This window comes from Loxodonta africana, chromosome 8 (genome assembly GCF_030014295.1).
Source record: "Loxodonta africana isolate mLoxAfr1 chromosome 8, mLoxAfr1.hap2, whole genome shotgun sequence".
Taxonomy (NCBI): Eukaryota; Metazoa; Chordata; class Mammalia; order Proboscidea; family Elephantidae; genus Loxodonta; species Loxodonta africana.
In genome coordinates this window covers 82,746,506-82,767,105 of record NC_087349.1, presented here as the reverse complement: position 1 = coordinate 82,767,105, position 20,600 = coordinate 82,746,506, and the positions used below count along the sequence as shown (strand labels likewise).

General features: G+C 36.1%; 1 protein-coding gene across 2 annotated transcripts in view; it reads left to right on the top strand.

Annotated features, from left to right (window-relative positions):
* RAPGEF5 (Rap guanine nucleotide exchange factor 5) overlaps positions 1-20,600 on the top strand; it is a 274,113-nt gene that overhangs the window by 217,749 nt on the left and 35,764 nt on the right. For both annotated transcript variants that reach the window (XM_064290063.1, XM_064290064.1), the window contains 6 exons: positions 2,865-2,943; positions 6,867-7,011; positions 8,973-9,070; positions 13,751-13,781; positions 14,768-14,846; positions 17,365-17,514. In XM_064290063.1, coding sequence (XP_064146133.1) covers positions 2,865-2,943; positions 6,867-7,011; positions 8,973-9,070; positions 13,751-13,781; positions 14,768-14,846; positions 17,365-17,514 — 582 coding nt within the window. The remainder of the gene's footprint in view (positions 1-2,864; positions 2,944-6,866; positions 7,012-8,972; positions 9,071-13,750; positions 13,782-14,767; positions 14,847-17,364; positions 17,515-20,600) is intronic.

Below are 20,600 nucleotides of genomic sequence, written 5' to 3'. Positions count from 1 at the left end.
TTTGTAAACAGGGACTTCGGTAGTGAGCCCCTAGCTCTTCTATGAGTGCAGACTGAGTCCACTCATATTAAATAAATTGTCTAAGCAGGCACACTACGCAGCTTTCTTTGCTGGACTTAATTTGTGCCCAGCAAGGCTCAGGCACATCTACATCTGTTTGGGAACTTGCTTTGGCTATAGAGTAAGTTATATTGGTGATTGGTAACGTATTGCAATATAATATAACATTGCAAGTTTAGGCTTATTTTTTATTTTGGGGCCATCGTCTAATTCATTTTTTAAATAATACTGTTAGTTATCATAAATAAATATCTTGGAAAAAAGCCCTTTCATTAACAACTGTGGTTCATTTTAATCAAGAGCATAAGGTGATTAAAAAGGCATACCTTTTTTTTTAACGTTACCACTTGAAACCACTTACCGGCGTGGCTCAGGAGGATCTTGGTGCTCTGCAGCCAATCAAAACATTGAAATAAGTTGGCCCCTGCAGCTGATATAAAACTGTAACTGTCATCCAGAAACCAAACCAATTGCTGTAGAGTTGAGTATGATTCATGGAGACCCCACTTACTCCATAAGGTTTTCAAGGGTGTAAAGGTTAAAGTACTCAACTGCTAACCGAAAGGTTGGTGGTTCAAACTTACCAGCTGGAGAAAGATGTGGCAGTCTGCTTCCATAAAGATTACAGCCTTTGAAACCCTATGGGACAGTTCTACTCTGTCTTATAGGGTCAGTATGCCTTGGAATTGACTCAACAGTCGTGGGTTTGATTTTTTAATTTAACCTTTCAAAAGCAGGTCACCAGACTTTCTTTTGAGGTACCGCTTGGTCGATTTGAACAGCCAACCTTTTGGTTAGTAGTTAAGCACTTAACCAGTTGCACTACCCAGATGTCATCCACAGCCTCTTATATCAGATTTTTGTGTTCATAAATATAGTCTTGTTTGCACTGATCAATTTTTAAGGTAAATGTTAGTAATTTAAATCTATCTTTATACTAATTAGTAAAGCTTTATTTTATATGGTGTTGCTCCACGTAAGACTTCATTTGGTAAATATGCAGAAAACTAAATCTGGGAGATCAATGAAGAGAGAATGACTGCAACCTCTTCTGAGAGTTAGGAAGTCAGCTGTGGCCACCCATCTGCCTGGGAACTGTGGGGTCTGAAGCTGACTGGGACCCCTGACTTCTTGGATAGTTTTAGAAGCATTTGGCAGAAAAACTAAGTTTTCTATTGGTGAGTCCCATGGGTGGCAAAAAATGATGACACCCATGGTCCTAAGAAATAGTATAATTAGACTACTGCTTCCATGATACAGAGAAACTTAACCAGGGGTCCAGGAAAAGTACAAAGAATTCTTTCTAATGTTAGCTTATGTGTATTTTTCTGGTACAAGGATTTAATGCTTTCATCAGAATCTCCAAGAGGTCCAGGACCATAAAAGCTCAAGAAATACTGCTTTAGCAAGGTCAAGGGTCTATTAATGGTAAATTCTCAGAAAACTTAATAAAAATGCCTGTTAAAAAATTGTGTGTCTAATACAGGAGAGGTCAGCACAACTGGACTAAATCAAAAGCACAGAAGTTTCCTGACTAACCCGAATGCTTCGAAGGCCAGAGTAGTAGGGGTGAGGGTCTGGGGACCATGGTTTTAGGGGATGTCTAGGTCAATTGTTATAATAAAATCTATTAAGAAAAAAAGTAGGCAAATAAATAGGGGTTTCACTTGGGAAAAATTGTGTGTCTGTGTATATTTTAGTAAATCACATTTTGCATTTGTTACATCAGTACATGAATAAATTACTTGAGACATTTTGGAAGTCAGTTTTAACTTACTTAAGTGAGTATTCCTAAAAATTCTAAAATTTTTCTTTTATCCAATCTTCAATATAGAGCTGTAGAGCACTGCATTGGGCAGTTATTTCTACTCACATTTTTTGAGAACATAAATGCTATTGAGTATATAACTTATTACTATTTCATATTAAGTAAAAATTTTGTATCCAGAATATAAATGATATGAAAACTTAAACCATATAGTTAAAATGATTTTCAGATAAGGAGACTAAGTTATGGCAAAATCACTACTTTACATTCTGCATATGACTTTTTCTCCCATTTTGGAAATTATTTTGGCTGTCAGTTTTCCTGTATGTATATTGTATGTAAGCTGGCATTTTCTAAGAGCACTCAAGGCAAAGAGGCAATAAAAATGGAGCATGGTTTTAATAGTTGGAGAGGTAAAAAAAGGAATCAGGAAGGAGATGTTGTGATGTGTGGTACCTGTTCTCATTTTTTACTGGACTCTCTCTCTTCACAGCAGTAAGGAAATCACTCACTACTTTCCCAACTTCTTACAGATGCATTTGTGAGATAAAGGTGAATGGCCTTGGAATCTGATATGTGCCCTCTGGGTTTTATTATCCATTGTTCTTGACTTAGACTTAGGTCAATGGCTTTGGAAAGCCTTAATTTATTAGACTGTGCAGCCTTCGTTCCCAGCACAAATGGAGTGCATACCTCAGAAATCTCATGAAATGTATTTTCTTAAGCACATTATTTACACATCGGTTTTCCATAACATCTTTACCCATAATTATAATTGATATTTTAGGGGAAAAGTGACAAAAGTTGTAGGTTTAGAGAACTTTGCAAAAAAAAAAAAACTCATGGCTTGAGCTATTCTATGTAAGTTTTGAAAATCTTGAATAAATATTTCCTGGCTAAAATTCTCCTATTCTAATCCCCATCACCACTGCCATGTTTTACAACCATTCTCCTGTACACACTTTCTGGGGCAAGGATAAGCAGCAGCCCCTCTCTTAGCCTCTGCTTACACTGTGTTTGTTTTCTTTCTTTGCAGAGACTCTCCTTGATGACTTCCTCCTCACGTACACTGTCTTCATGACAACCGATGACTTGTGCCAGGCGCTGTTAAGGCAATATCCTTCATTACCTTCGGGATGCCGTGTCATCTTTCTCTCAGACAGATGTCTCACATTAGGAATTAACTGCCTTTCTTAATTTACTCAACCCCATGCTAGAGTGTGGACATGTTAAATATTAATGTCATGATATCCAAGGTAAAAGATGAAATGAGACAGAATAGACCAGGGGTACTGGTAATAGAGAGCTGCTTTTTTCACATTCTACAATGTGGGTAGGTTGGACGGTTTATATTGTTTTCTTTAAATCTGTGCCTGATGATTGCTTTGAAATCTGTAGGTAAATTTGGCCAACTGGGTAAACCCCCGAGTCAAGAGGTGGAGTGGGTTGGCAGTTTCACATAATAAGTGGATTTGGAAGGCACAATCAATCAGATAGTGTCAGACCACTTGCATATGTAATAATCATGTTTCTGGGCAAGTGTCCCAGGGGAGACAAGACATTCCCCCACATAGGAGATCCAAACCACGCCCTGGAATCAACTGTCAACTTTTCAGAGCTTTGTCACTGCATGCTGTTTCAGAATGATGGATGTGAGTGGAAGGTTAATGACTAGTTTAGGAAGCATATAGTTTTACTCACTAGCTAGAAGAAATATAGCATAGAAACATTGAAAGGCTAAAAAACAAATTCAGATAGACTTACTGAAAGTCTCCAAATGGGCCTCTTGCCCCACAACGTTTAAAGATGTTTTAGAAGCATATAAGTAAGCTTTTAAATATAATGTTTTTAATGAACCAAACTAAAATCCCACTATAGACCACATGATAATTTTTAGAATTTTTTTTTTGGGGGGTGGGGTAGCAGAGTGTATACCAGAGTTTTATTGAGCTCTAATGATAATGATTCTGTTAATATTCTTTTCCTGTTAAATAATGGTAGCTTTCTCCCCACTTTATAGAACTTTCCTTTCTTAAAGAATATACTAGGATTCCATATGGGGCATAATTGAAGTAAAATCCATTAATAAACATGTAAACTAGAAATGATGATTACTTTTTTGTCCTTTACTACAACCCTATAAGTAAACAAAGCTACTGATATTTTGAAACTTCTTAGAATTAATCCATGAAACTGTTCGTAAAACATGAGCGAATTTTGAATTTAGAAAATTTCAATAAAACGTTAGATTTCTTTCACAGTTTCCAAGTGGGGTGTTGCTAAGAAATTCAGCAATATGTGTAAAGTTTTGAATTCCTTCTTTGAAAGTATTTTGGAAAACTATGAGCTGATTTCATCTACATTTTAATGCTAAAGAGTTGCCATCCATTAAGTAATATATAGTGTGTTTTATACCAAATTAAACCAGAAAACCAATCCTGTTGCCCTCAAGTCAATTTTGACTCATAGCAACCATATAGGACAGAGTAGAACTGCCCCATTGGATTTCCAAGGCTTTTTTTTTTTTTTTTTTTAATCTTATGGAAGGGGCTGCTGGGTTCGAATTGCAGGTTTTTCCGTTTGCAGCTGAGTGCTTAACTACTGTGCTATGCCTTCAAATTATGATTTTTGACTATGATCCTAATATTATTTGTGGTGGATAAATCCATTGTATTTATCATTGAATAATGACTCATAGGATTTCTCTGAAGAGTCTCTAAAATTTTCTTGGATATAAATATGTTTTGAGTCTTTAACCAACACTGTTACATGACAATTTAGATTCTTAGCAGCCTTGTTACTGATTATCCAAACTATGAAATCTAAGACATTAAGCCAGGATTCTCCCTAAATGGTTATTTCTGTGTGTTTGCATGTGCTGCCTTTTATGAATGAGTATAAACTGCACACAAATAATGGCGTCCATGTTTAATCTGAGATATTTTTATGCACATACTAGTAAATATGTCATTCATGTTCTACTACTACCAACTTCTAAGGAATGATCCAAATTAATTTCTGGTTCCTCCCCCCCTTATTGTTTTCGAACATTATTTATAGATTTGAGCCATTTCTTCTGGGCTTGGATGTCTTAGGTAGATATTTTTATTATAATAAATACCTTTCTGAATTTATCATCATCAAAGAGCATTATTTAAGTTCATATAGTCCTGGGCCAGCTAATGTTCTTTGCATTATACTGAAGTTATAACTTATACCCAATGCTTTACCACTACCCACCTCCCCAGCTTAATTTATATATCATTATAATCTAGTGTGGATAAATTTTAAAAGAATGTATATACCGCAATATAGTAAACCAGAATAATTACAAATGGAAATTTAATCAGTAAATATTTTTTAAAAGACATCTTCCAGAGAGAAAAACACAATCAAGCAAATAAATGGTAGTAACTATGAATGGAGAAGTGTGGTTGAGGTTTCAGCCCCTGAAATTGCTTTATTCTGCTGATCCTTAATTGTAGATCATGTTATATACGCAGCTTTAAGAACAAGCTCCTACCTTTGCCTACATATGCTGACCTGAAAAAAAGAAATTGTTACTATTTCTTAATTTTCTGAATTTTTTTTCTTTGTATGAATGAGGTCATTATAGACACAGGAAAAGAAGAAAAGGACATTTGCATAGTAGAAATAATATAGGATCAATCTTTGTGTTTTGGCTTTCAAGAGAAAAACTAGAAGAATTAGACGTTTTAACAAATTCTTTGTGTGGTTGCCTAATTTTGTTTTGTAGATGGGGTTCAAAGAAATGACATGACCTTAATTATTTCTACAGGATGGAGAGAGAGTGACAGAATTATTTTTAAAAAATATTCACAAAACCTAATGTAGAATTTATTCCTATTTTGCAATTATGCATCACCATTTAAAAAAAAATGGCATAATTTTGTCCAACAATCCCAAAGCCTACCTGATATACTGTGCTTGGTGTATCTTAACATTTCATATTTGTAGTTAAGTTTTCAATGCGTCCAAGCTACTTAGAAATAATTTTGATTAGAAAATGGCAAGCTTCTGTCTCATTCCTAGGAATTTAAGCATTTTGCCCTTGAGGTTGTTATTTTTATATAATTTTAGTAGTATGATTAACTCATGGTCATTGTGTATAAATTAGGAGTGCAAATAAGTATAATAAAAATAATTCACTGCAATACTCTGAAATCCCAGTACCTTGAAAAACCACTGTTGACTTTTTAGTATGTATTCTTCCAGGTAATAAAATTATTCATATAAATAAGCATTGTTGGTAGAAATGAATCATTCTAAGCAAACACTTTTCTACTCAACAATTTGTCACCAGTGCTCCATGTTAGTAAATGCTCTGCTGGATCATCCTATTTGTGGCTGCAGAGTAGCCCATTAAATGGATATGTAATACTTTAATTAACTGTCCTTAATTATGGACGCTTTTAGGTTATTTCCTGTTTTGTTTTGTTTTAATGAGAATGAAGATTACCAGTCCTTTTCTATCTATATCTTTGCACACTTACCCAATTCTTTTCAAATAAATTCCTAGATATGGGCATTTGAATCATTTCACAAATTGTACTACTCTGTGCTTATTTGGGACTACCTTAGAGGTAACTGGTTTTATTTCTGAGGATCAGAGACAGTCTGGCCTAGTTCTGGTCGAAGTTTCATTGAAGTAGTGTTCACCTACAAAGTGGGGCCAGGTGTCCTCTTGCTCCACCCTTGAGCTTAATGGGTTGTCCTATTTTTACCTTTCTTAAACCCTTGCTGCCTATGGAACCATGTCAGCAGCTACCAATGCGATGTCTCACTGTTATCTTTATGGCCTATTGCTGTCCATACTGAAATCATTTTCTTGGGTTTACATTTGTTCTTTTCAGTGAATGCCTTTTGCTCTTCTTATATGTATTTTTTGCTTCCTGCATGCTTATATATTTGTAGATTCTTTGAAAATGTGTTTTAGCATATTTTGTGAAATCAATGAATGAGTCTCTTCAATTTTTTAGTTTTCAATAATGTAATGTTCTTTCTTAACCATCTGCACCTATTCTGCTAAGAAGTATCAAGGCAAAGAAGAAAACTCAGATGTTCCTTGTAGGAAACGTAAAGTCTTACATCTTGTTTCCCAGTGGATTGCTCTGTACAAAGACTGGTTACATGAAGATGAACATTCAAAAATGTTTTTAAAGGTAATGTAAGACTTCCTGATATTTTTTGATGCCAAATGACTGGTTTTATTTTCAGTTAAGCATTTCAAAAATCTCATTTGTAGGTAATAGTCGTTCAGCTTTTTTTTTTTTGTAGTATTCAAGATGTAAATTCATTTTGACTACTGAGGCCTGCTACTCCCTACATAGATAGAAACTTAATGTTTTAAATTACCATGAAAAAATAAGGTAGACGGCAAATTTTTAAGTAGTGTATTTTATTTTTATCTTGTTTATGTTGAGAATATATACTGCAGAACATACACCAATTCACAACTTCTGCACGTACAGCTCAGTGACGTTGATTACGTTCCTCAAGCTGTGCAACCATTATCACCCTAAATTTCCTATCTAAACTTTTGAGTTACTCTTGTTAGTTTGTTCCCATATAGATAGTTCTTAAAAGAGCGCAGTGCTTAAGGCAGACATTCTTTACTAGTTAAGCGAAACTATTGCTTGGTTTTAAGAGGACTTCAGGGGGTATTCCTGGTTTAAGGTTGAAAGATTATCTCAGGGCAATCATCTTGGGGGGTCATCCAGCCTCCGTAGATCCAGAAAGTCTGGACTCCATGAGAATTTGAAATTCTTTTCCACATTTTCTCTCTTCTGATCACGGATTCTTCTATAGAATCTGTGATCAAAACATTAAGTAACGGTAGCCAGGAACCATCCAGTTCTTCTGGTCTCATAGCAAAGGAGGCAGTTGTTCATGGAGGCAATTAGCCACATATTTCATTGGTAGAAAGCAAATTTTATATTCACTAATTTAAGGTTACCTGTGTCAACTGGGGTTGGGTTATTTTATGTAAGTCATGGGAATTTTGATTGCACATAAAATAATTAAGGAAGGTAAACTAAAACGTACTTCAAAACTTAATACTTTATACTGAGATTTACTATAGTTTGACCAACTGGTTGCTGTTAATTCTGACTTATAGTGACCCCATTTTATCAGAGTAGAATTATGCTACATAGGGTTTTCAGTGGCAGATTTTTTAGAAGTAGATCACCACATCTTTCTTCTGAGGTGCCTCTGGGTTGACACAAACCTCTAATCTTTCATTTAGCAGCCAAACACATTAACAGTTTATACCACCGAGGAACTTCTGGTTAGTCTGAATTAATCAGTCCCATATATACAATATTTGGATGGAACATTATTTATCATCTCAAAACTATGTTGAGAATGTATATCTTATGAAACATTTTGGGGACATGAGAATTTTAAACAGTAATAATTTGTAAAATAGGTAGTAGCCTCGACTTACATTTTGGATTTAGAAAAATTGATTTATTTTTCTAATCATTAATAGGCTGCAATATCTTTTTAGCATAGGTGGTTATCTGGAGGTAGTACAGAGTTTCGTTCCTTCCGCCACTGAAGCAATATTGGGTGGGTGCAGGTTAATACAGAAAAGCAGTAGAATGGAATTCAAGCAAGGGAGAGCTCTGTTTCAGAATAGGCAGGCACCTAAACTGATTCTGTCTTTCCTGAAGGAACCCACTTCGAATTCAACATTCAGTTGTCATTTAGACATGCCATTAAAAATGGTCTAACTAACTCTTTGACAAAATTCCTTGTTATTTTTCAAAACAACTGGTTATTTTAACTCAATTACTTTTTTTTTTTTCCTCCCAAATGCTTATGTGGATAGTATTGGGGAAAAAATAGGCATGGACGTTTCAAATAGCCAGTGAGGGGCCTCTACGTTTCCAGCATTCCTTACCTACAGCCCCTAAACACTGATAGAGAGAGAGCCTGGCAGTTGAGTGAGAGACTAGGCAGTATAAACCCACTCAGGATCACATTGGTACTTGATTTAACCTCTTACCTTGTCCTAGATTCCATCTGTTCCATGGGCAGGGTAGCCATTGTATGTGTCTTAATCCTTACAAAGTGGACGATAAACCATTTCAGCTGCCATTTGTGTTTTTTTCCCCAGACCATATACAGGAATGTACTAGATGATGTATATGAATATCCAATACTTGAAAAAGAATTGAAAGAATTTCAAAAGATACTTGGAATGCACCGTCGTCAGTAAGTATTTTCTTACTACAGTTACTAAAAGAAAGCAGCAGCAAATGTGACAGAGTTGGGAGTATCCTATACATAAAATTGATTTTGAACATTTTGACTCTGGGATTCATCTTGATTCCTTAGCTTTTATAGTAGTAAATGGTATGTTTTGTTTTTACATTTTAAAATGAGTGAATACTAAATTACTTTTTTTTTTTTTTAGTGCTGTTTGGTATGGTAGAAATAACTACTCATAACAACCTAAGTGCATAAAAACAATCATTTAATAAACTATTACTTAATTTTGAAAGTCTAGGTATTTAACCTGTCATTTTTCGTCTCCCGGCTATCTATATGGAATCGGAATATAACTTCTGTTTGTGGAGTATTTGAGAAGGCATATGTATAGACCTTTTTTATTGTGGTAAAATATATATAACAAACGTGTACCCTCTCAACCATTTTTATGTGTACAATTCAGTGACATCAATTACATTTAGCATGTTGTGTGATCACCACTGTATCTGTTTCTAAATTTTTTTGTCACCCTTAACAGAAGCTCAGTGTCCCTTAAGCAATAGCTCCTTTTTTCTCTCCCACCGGCCCCTGATCAGCACTAATCAACTTGGGTCTCTATGCTTTTGCCTATTCTAGATATTTCACTTAAGTGGGATCATATAATGTATACCATTTTGTGTCTGACTTTGTTTCACGTAGCATGTTTTCAGAGTTCATCCATGCTGTACCATATATCAGAGCTTCATTTCCCTTTATGGCTGAACCATATCCCATTGTATGTGTACCATATTTTGTTCATCCATTTGATGGAGATTTAGGTTGTTGCTACCTTTTGGCTAATGTGAATAATGCTGCAGTGAACATTGGTGTACAAGTATCTTTTTGTGCCCGTACTGTCAATGTCAAGTCTTTTGGTTATATACCTAGAAGTAGAATGGCTGGGTCATATGTTTAACTTTTTAAGGAACCGCCAAACTCTTTTTTTTCTACAGCGGTTGCAATATTTTACAATCCCACCAGTAATGAATGAGGGTTCCAGTCTGTCCACATCCTTACCAACAACTTGTTTTTTTTGTTTTTGTTTTCCCTTTTTCTGATAATAGCCACCCAGATGGGAGTGAAGTGATCTCATTGTGGTTTTGATTTGCGTTTTCCTAATAACTAATGACATTGAGCATTTTTTCATGTGCTTTATTTGTTATTTTGTATATCTTCTTTGGTGAAATATCTACTTATGTTCTTTACTCATTTTTGGATTGCCATTGTTTGTCTTTTTGATGTTGAATTGTAGGAGTTCTTTATATATTCTGGATATTAAACTCTTACCAGATATATGGTTCCCAAATGTTTTCTTCCATTCTGTAAATTGTCTCTTCACTTCGTTGATAAAATCCTTTGATGTACTGTTTTTAATTTTGATTAAGTCCAGTTTATCTACTTTGTTATTGTTGTTGCTCCTCATGCTTTTGGTGTCATAGCTAAGAATCTATTGTCAAAAACTCGATCCTGAATCATTACCCCTATATTGTGTTCTAAGAGCTTTATGGTGTTAGTTTGTACATTTAGGTTGTTGATCCATTTTGAGTTAATTCCATTTGTAATTTGAAGTATGGGTCCAGCTTCATTCTTGTACGTGTGGAAATACAGTTGTCCCAGCACCGTTTATTGAAGAGACTATTCTTTGCCTATTGAATGGACTAGCCAACCTTGTCGAAAATCAATTGACCATAGGTGTATAGGTTTATTACCCAACTCTGAATTCTATTCCATTGGTCTGTATGTTTAACATTATACCAGTACTTTGCAATCTTACAACTTTGCTAAATTCATTTATGAGCTCTAATAGCTTTTTTTGTGGATTCTGTGTGATATCTATCTATAGGATGTTATTTGCAAATAGTGTAGTTTTACATCATCCTTCCTGATTTTGATAACCTTGCATTTCTTTTTCTTGCCTAATTGCTGTGGCTAGGACTTTCCATACAATATTGAATAACAGTGGGGAAAGCAGGCATCCTTGTTTTGTTCCTAATCTTAAAGGAGAAAGTTTTTTTTTTTTTAATATTTTATTTTTGGTGAAAATATACACAGCAAAACACAATTCCGTTCAATAATTTCTACACGTAATGTTCAGTGACATTGGTTACATTCTTCACATTGTGTCAGCATTCTCATTATTTCTGTTCTAGTTGTTTCACTCCCATTAACTTAGTCTCACTGCTCTAAACTTCCCATCTATGCTTTAGAGTAACAGTTGTCCATTTAGTCTCATATAAATAATTTTTTAAAAGAACACAGTGCTCAAGGGTGACATTCTTTACTTTTTGAACTAACCTGCTATTTAGTTAAAAGGTGACTTCAGAGAATAGTTTCACAAGAAAGGGCAAAGTTCTTAATCTTGAATATGATGTTAGCTGTAAGTTTTTCATAAATGCCCTTTATAATATTGAAGAATTTCCCTTCTATTCCTAGTTTGTTGTCTGTTTAATCATGAAAAGTTGTTGAATTTTGTCAAATGCCTTTTCTGCATTGATTAAAATGATCATGTGGTTCTTTTCCTTTGTTATATTAATGTAAATTGTTACAGTGATTGATTTTTCTGACGTTGACCCACCCTTACATTCCTGTAAGAAATCACACTTGATCATGGCATATAATCCTGTTAGTGTGTTGTTAGTTTAGGTTTGGTAGTATTTTGTATCTATATTCCTTAGGGATATTAGTCTTTAGTGTTCTTGTGATGTCTTTGGCTGGCTTTGATACCGGGAAGATGCTAACCTCATAGAATGAGTTAGGAAATGTTCTTTTCTATCTTTTGGAAGAGTATGAGAAAGATTGGTGTCCCTTTTTCTGTAAATGTTTGGTAGAATTCCCCAGTGAAGCCATTTGGTTCAGAACTTTCTTTTTGTTTACTGTATTTTTATGCAAATAACATGAACCCTCTATGTTTGTTTATCAGCCACACCACCCTACACCACCCCTCCCCACCAGGTATTTTCATAAGCACCACTATGCCAATTTTTTTTTACATATTGCTGTAGAAAAAAATTAGTATACCATATTTGCATAAATATTTCACAGGGGAGGGTATGATTGGCAAACAAACATAGAAGGCATGTGTTACTTCTGTAAAAATATGGTATATCTTTTTCAAAAGTTTTAGAAATAAGTCCTAGTCAGTGGCAACCAACAACAACAGTGAGCCACGGAGCATTTTAAAAGCTCAATTTTATGGGTTGCCTGAGGTTTCTTTATCAATTTAGAAAGATTAAAGAAAGCCATTTATTCAGTGACTATTTTTATTGGCATGTCCAAGTATCCCCTAGGTATCTGTCATTAATCTTTCATATTGGCAATATCTGACTTTACTGTGATTTTACCACTGTTTCTCCTTATTCATTTCAATAAATGAAAACATAAGTCATTACTCAGTTTTTAGATATAACTGCAAAGTTAATCTGAAGTAAAAATTCTGATTTGTAATACAATTTCTATTCAGTAAACAGAAGTATATCTAGTTGTGAACTATTTCTCTTAAGATTTTAGCAGTCACAAATGCATTTCCCATAGAAAACATTGATTCTGGCCTTTCAGATTATTAAGCTGGACTTAATTTTCATAAAGGAAGACCCTATTACAAATGAAATGTCTATACAGATTAACTTTAGGGAGCAAACAAATCATTTGTAAGCTTTAGCCCTCGATCGTCAAAATCATACATTTAGAAATTCAAATATGAGGGCAAGTGAGGGCCATGCATTAGAATTGAATACCATGATTTCTGTTTTGTTTTGTTTTTAAATCACAGTCTACACTATAATAAATTGCCATGGTCAAAGAATAATAATGAAAATATGAACAAATAAATGAACCAAAAAAGGAAAAGAAAATCCTTACATCAAAATAGTTCCTCACATAGAAGATAGACCTCTTGTATTTGGGAAACTTCAATTCATGATTTACTACGTTTAAATACATTAATGGCTCAGCACATTCCAATAAGAAAGTACATTTAAAATGGGAAATGATAGATTAAAATAAGGAAATGATATTCAGGCATGATTCTTGCCTCCTTGGTATAAGATTATGAAATAACTTTAGTTTCCGGAATAACACCTGAGCCCCAGTGTTGAGCTCATCACATTTTTCTCCAGTCCCAATGTACTAATTGAGGAAGGTGTTTCCTTCTGAGAACCTTGACACCTTTCACTTGATGGTTCATCTAACTATGTGTGAAATCAGCCTGCCACAGTGCTGGTTCCTTCAACAACAGATTTGGCCTTCAGAAGGCACTTGGCAGTGGGAGTCTCTGCAGGGTCAGAGAGGAGGATATACACAGTGTTCCCACTTCCACAACACAGAGAAATCCTGGAAAAGAGGCACCTTGACGGGATAGCTATCTAGATGGAAATAATTTCACCTCAAGTCCTGTCAGTATGTGAGAAAACTTTGCGTTTCTGTGGAACGAATAAATTCACTTCTTCCTTCCAAACGCAGCTTCACTTTCTGTGGGTAGAAAGCAAAACATCCCTGCTGAATAGATAGCTTCTTTTCTCCCTGTTTCATTTGGAATTCAAAGCCCATTGTCAAGTGTGTTGCACAAAGTAAAATAATGAATACTGCGTTTTATCTTTTTTTTTCTGGGTTTGAGTTGAAGACTGACTCTTGTCCATTCCCTTTCAGCACTGTAGATGAATATTCGCCACAAAGGAAGGTAAGCCTGACCCCTGTATATCTGTCTGAAAGGGAGTGTTGCTGCAGTTCAGAGACCTTGTTTGACCTCTCATGGCATATCTTCATGATAAAATGAATACTGCCTCGAGAAGAACAAGGCCAGATGCAGGACCCCAGGCTGCAGCTTTCCTGTACCTTATTGCTATTCTTCAGCTTCCCTGTGCAGACCCAGTTCCAACCATGTGCACTTGACTTTATGACATTCTGCATATTCCGTGTTGCATTGTAGGCACACAACTTCTTTGATATCACCAAAGTGATGTAAATTTGAATTTTAAAACATAGTATGGGAAAACAAAAATCCAGACAAGAATCTTGACTCCAAGAGTCAGGAAGTGTGTAGAAAAGGTTTGCACTTTTTAACACGACAGAAAGATAGATGGTAGCAAGCATGGATTAATGTTCCCTATTCAACTTGATGAGGGGGGAATACAAAATGAGATGTCAGCCACAAGTTTCATAGAAGCTGATATATCAAGTGAATAATCATACTAATATTAGTCATATACCTATTCCCCTTAAGAAAGTCATTGAATTGCAGCAGAAGTGTGAAAGGATCTCAAAGTTGCTTCTGTGAAAAATGCAGAAAGCAGAAAATCAAATCATAACGAACTTGAAGGTGGATGTTGGGCTTGGGAAGTGACGTTTCCTCCAGAGAAGAATCGGTGGAAGTTTGTAGTAGCCAGAGATGGAAAATTGTGGAAGTATTCTCCTACATGTTGCCGGGAATGATTACAGGGGCTTTTTGCCTGCTGCTGACTGTGACCAAGGCCAGAATCATGTTGCCCAGAATCTCCACCTTCACATGCATTGAGGCAACTCTCAGTTTATTTCTTCAAGATTGGATGGGTGGATTTCGTATTTTAAAAAATTGGCTAGCTCTCTTGGAACATGTTGAAACAGCTGTGGTTTTTCCAAGTGGCAGAAATACATTCATTCATTGTTCTCTTTCCCCTCTTCTCATAGAATAAAGCCCTTTTCCACCAATTCAGTCTTAAGGAGAATTGGCTCCAGCACAGAGGAACTGTGACTGAAACAGAGGAAAGTGAGTATGATTTTAAGCAAGAGCCTTGGGGTAGGTGGAGTAGCAGTTAAGCACCATCATTCTCCAACATTAATACGTGAGTCTGCCTTTAACCAGCTCTCATATCCCTCTGACAAGCACATTAGCATCAGATATGATGGTTTTTCTTTTCTTGCTTTGAGCATTATGGTTTTCTTAGATCATATTATGCCATCATCAGAAAAGACCGCTCACTAGAAAAGGACATCATGTTTGGTAAAGGGTCATCAAAAACAAGGGAAACCATCTATAAGATGGATTGATGTGGTGGCTACAACAATGGGCTCAAATATAGCAAAGATTGTGAGGAAGGCACAGGACCAGGCAGTGTTTCATTCATTCTGTTACGCATAAGGTTGCCATGAGTTGAAGCCGACTCGATGGCAACTAACAAAGGACCAAGAGTACTTTTAATTTGGGAAGTAAGGAAAGGAGATTGTGCAGAAAGCCTCTCTGCATTCTTGGGCAGAGGTGCAGAATGAACTGGAGACTCAACCTTGTCCTTCTGAGACAGACGCCTTCTCCCTTGCTTTCTCAGCCTATGACTAACTGGAAATATATCCAAAGCAAATGTGCACAGTTTGGGCTGAGTCAGTCCCTGAAACATACAGAAGAAAATTTTGGAAAGGATAATGCAGGGAAGGATGCGAGGTAGAAATTCCTCCAAGACAAGGCTGTGCCCCTCAACCCATATATCCTCAGTCTGTGCTCATTGGCGTAAAAAAGGCTCATGACCTCCCCTGAGGAGGGCTTCTCATTCAATAGAAGGGAAGACACCTTTTTAGCACCCTGAAGGTGCTTTCCTGCATTAGCATTTTAAACAAATTAAGAAATGGTAGCAGTGGTTTCCTCCTTTTGGGTAAAGGTTGAGTCAAGTGGAAAACCAGGAAACACAACACATTAAAATGTCCTGCTATTGAGACTTTGAGACTTTCTCTTTTAAGTCGCCTTTCTCCGTGTGCTGAACTTCTCAGTGTGAACATTCAATATGTTCAATTTCTCAAACATTTGAAAGATAAAAGGTTACAAGAATGCCTCTTCTGTTATATAGTGTTGGTATATAACACTGATGATAGCCGGAGCTCTGTGGTATCATATGAAGATCTAAGTCTCCAAGTAAAAGAGCAAACAAATTCAGTAACTAATTCATTAGTTACTGACCTTCCTTGCCTGTTTGCCTTAAAATAATTTAATTATATAGTTTTCCCAGCCGAGCTTCAGAGGGACTAGGTGTTTTCATCACCCCTGGCCTCTTTTTGTTCCGTTTGTTAAGCAAGCCTACCTCACATTTAATGGTTTGTAGACTGTATTTTTGCCTTGCTCAAAAATTCCATTTTCTGTGGAAGGAAAAAAAGAAATGCCTTTTTTTCTTTCACAACTCTGTTGACAAAATATAAAACAACTATTTTTAGATGCTGTTGTTTTAGTGACATACCCAATCAAACCAAACCAAACAGGATACTGTCAGTGCTTCATGGTGACGTGTTTACTTTGAGGTTCTGGACATGTGAACTCATAGTTTGGCTCTTGCTTCATTTGCATTTCTATGAAAACATTCCTGGATTTATTTTTGCAGTGCCATTTAAATTGCTTATGAAATTTCTCTAGAAGTTGCACTGTCTTTGTTTATTATTACTATTATTTATTTGCAATATCAAAAACAAGAATTTCTAAGTGTATTATCGTCCTTCTGCCTCTTCTAAAAAAGCTAGGGTTTTATAAATTCAGAGTGTCTGGTGTAAGAAGCAAATAATATGTCAGTCATCTCCATTGCTGTTAAAACAGTTTCTGCTATTCAAATCATAAAGAAAAAATTTCCCAGGACCCATTCACTCTGCCAGTAGTAATGTCCTAGTAATAATTATTATCACCATAGATAATAAAAAAGGAAATTAAAAAAGGCTAGAAATGTGACTTCCATTTGGAAACTACACTCACCATCACCTCGATCGGGGGAGCCATTCTTAAATAATTGAGAAGGCTGAACACAAAAACCAAAGCAGGCAACAGATTTTTAGATACGCTTATGAGAATTCTAGTAACGAAATATGGGTGTTCTTGATTGAGCCACAGTGACTGTTCAGAAATGTCGTGTGTAAAATACAGTGGAGTGTAAAATAAAAATTTATGAGCTAGACAGTTTAATAGGCTGCTTTGGGGCTCTCAGAAGTACGATGAATGTTCCACAGATTTCCAGTGTATTGTGGTCAGACCATCTCCAACACAAATGCATACCTGCGTGATGTGGGTCTGTCTTTTCAATATGGAAAGCCTAAGAACTACGTGCTGTTCATTAGCTTTACAACTCCTCTGTCTCGTGTGTGCAAGCACACATTTATATGCATGTACCCTCAGGCACTGGTGTGCATACATAAATATGTAAATCTAGCCATATACCTTTTATATTAAAAAGAATGACAAGGTAGGTGCCTTGATTTGAAAAGTCTATATCTCGTGACAGCATTTCTCTGTTGACTGACAATTCTCTTGACTTGTGCAGTTTTTTGCCATGTGTATATAACTGAGCACTCCTACGTCAGTGTAAAGGCAAAAGTTTCCACGACAGCCCAGGAGGTCCTGAAAATTGTGGCAGAAAAGATCCAGCATGCGGAAGAGGACCTGGCTCTGGTGGCCGTCACGTTCTCTGGGGGTAAATTATTTTCTGTCACTGAATATTTTTTCACTTGTCCGCCTCTGAAAGGAGAGGGTTAGCATTTTTTTGTAGAGTAAACGTGCTGCTCCTCCCTTCTGGGTCTGCAGCTGGCTGACCACAGTAACAATAAGAAGCTGCCTACCAGAGGTGTTTCCATGACAACAGTTGGGTACTGCTGGATACTGAATTTCCTCCCCAAGAACTGAATGGAGAGGCACGCCAGTGTTTTGAAATATAAAGCTTTTCATATTTTGTACTCTAGATAAGCCTCCTGTTTTCATATTTAAATTAACTTGGGAAATTGCTAAAGGATGAAATTACTTTAGGACAAAAAGGAAACACAGACTTGAACTACTCATATTGCCAGCTGACAATTTAATAGTTAAAGACTTCCTGTTGAGAGGAATAAAAACTGTACAATAAGCCAAAAGCTCACAGGCAGTGTTCCTTCAGGTGGATGCGGAAAGTAAGGCTTGGGTACAGCTTTTCCTTCTACTAGGCTTTATTTATCCTCAGAGAATAGTTTATTGTCTGTTTTGAATAAGATCGCACAGATTACAAGCTGACATTATTGATCTATTTGACCTGAACAGACCCCTTCCTTTTCACCAGAGCCTGTCAGATTTCGATGTTGCTGGCCTCCGTTTTGGTTTACAATCTTTATTTAATATCACATTAACCCTGGGAAAAACACAAAGAAAGTGTCTTAGCATGAGTAGTTGAAAAATAGGAGTACTATGTGAACTAATCAACCACAGATAGGGCAGGCAGTGGGAAGGGGGCAGATAAATGGTTCCTTTTTACCCTTTGTTCTAATTCTACAGTCAAGGAAGAATGTCAGGATATAGTGGACGTTAAAGTATTACATGATGGAATATTGTTTCTATTGCTTTGTTCTCAGAGGCAGGTAAGATGGTGCTATAAACCAGTCAATTATATATGCAAGCAGATACATCCCTTCCCCCTGAGCTTAGTAAATTGGGGTCTCCCGTCCCTTTCCCCTCTCACCTCCCCTAGCACTCCCATTATACAACCCATAAAAATATTATCTAGAAAAAAGAGAGCTAAAATTTGAGAAGCATGTGGACTAAATTAATTTTAATTGGGAATTAGTTGAATTTTTAATGAAAAATTTCAGGTGTTTCAGATAGATATATGACAGATGTATATTTTATTTAATTTTAAGTGACTAAGAAATGACTTTGAATCGTATTAAGCTTCATTAAAACTAACATTTGCCCCTCAAGATGGTATCACTACAGAAAGTAGTCACTGGGACCCCATTCAGACAGAAGGCATTGGGGAAGAAAGGACCCTGAGCAAACTTTGCAGCACAACTGAGACTTAACTCCCTCTGGAGCTGGTTCAGAGTCAGTCCAGGCCACAAGCAAATCTGTCAATTAGTGAGTGGCCCTTTTACTACCCAGCATCTATTTGAGGCTCTAAAATGCCTTTTTCACATTCTTATTAAATTAGATTCATCAGAATAGACAATGGCATTCTAATATGTATAGACCTATTGCCAGTCATCACTAGAAATACTACTAGCTTATCTCTTGAGTTAGCCCACAGATCTGAAAATGTCCCATCCTTTTCCATTACTGTTTTTGGCCTTTTAAGAACCTTTCTGCCTGAATCTTATTATCCCTCAAACAATAATGTTTTAATGGAAAAAAAAAAAAAGCGCAGAGCTTATTAATGTAGTCTTTGCTCTAGTTACATACTTCACAATAAATAGTGTTTTAATGCTACCGGAAATGACAGTGAGATCTACTTTTTTTTTTTTTTTTAATTAAAAAAGTTTAAAGATGTTGGAGGTTTTGTTGCTGTTTCTAATAGGAATGATACTATTCTCATATTTTTCAGTAAGTTTCCAGCTGTTTTGTACCCAGCCTAAATCTGTGTATATAACAGTAACCTACACACTGATTCACGGGTTAAAATTCTATCAGATTTAATATTTTAAAATGCAATGACAAACCTGAACATAAAGAAAAAAATGTTTCTTGGCAAACAGAAAAATTGCTGTCAAAAAGCTGTGGCATTTTACTCTGTAGCAGGTGCAGATGGCCTCTCATAAATTCAGATCTGAGGGCTGCAGGGCATTGTAGCTAAACAAAGAGTGAGGAGATGGGAGCACTTTAGAGCCCAGCAGTGTGGTGCCATTTACTACACACGTCAACAGCCTGACATTATAGTACTATTGATCTTTATAATGCTGGGCCATAAAGAATATATTAGGTTACCATTTGTATAGTCTGTATTTAGCAAGAAAGATGTCCATCAGAAATGTTCAAAATAGAATTTGGCATTTAAACTGATTGAGTTATCTAGAAGAGGGTTCATGTGGAGTATTGCATTCTGTAATCATGCTGGATAACTGCAGGGCTGCCTTAGGTGAAGCTGATTATGTCCCAGTGGAATAAACTTTAATATTACTTTAGTCCATTCCCATCTGCATTCTGTAGTTAAGATGAGAAGGACATTTTTCTATGAAGAAAACTGTCATGTTCTAAGAAGCTTCCAACCATAGTAGAAAAATGGTCAAAAGAAAGGAACAATTTGTACTAGATGAGAAATCTGTGAAAAATATTTCACTTCACTAGTAACCAAGAAATGCAAAGTAAGCTGAGAATCTATTTTTTATGGCTGTAAAAATACAGAAAGCACAGTGTTTGCCAATCAGACATTTTTCGTGGGTACAGTTCAGTGACAGCAGTTCCATCACGCATCCTGTGCAGCCGTCACACGTATCCATTGCCACATTTCCCATCGCCGTAAACAGAAACTCAGTGCCACCTAAACAGGGATCCCCCTTTCCCTTTCCTCCCACTGCTGCTAACCACTAGTAAACTTTGATTTTTATACATTTGCCTATGAGAATCCATTTTTGGCTTTAGCAACCTTATAAAAAGTAATGATCAGGGTTAGTCAATTTACCACTTTTATTCCTGTTTTTAGGAAAATAAATAGATTTCCTAAAAATAAAATTTTGAAAGCAATTTGGCAGTTTGTATAAAACCATCTAGAAACATTCATCCCCTTTGGCCCCGTAATTCTACTACTGGAATCTCTCTTAAGGA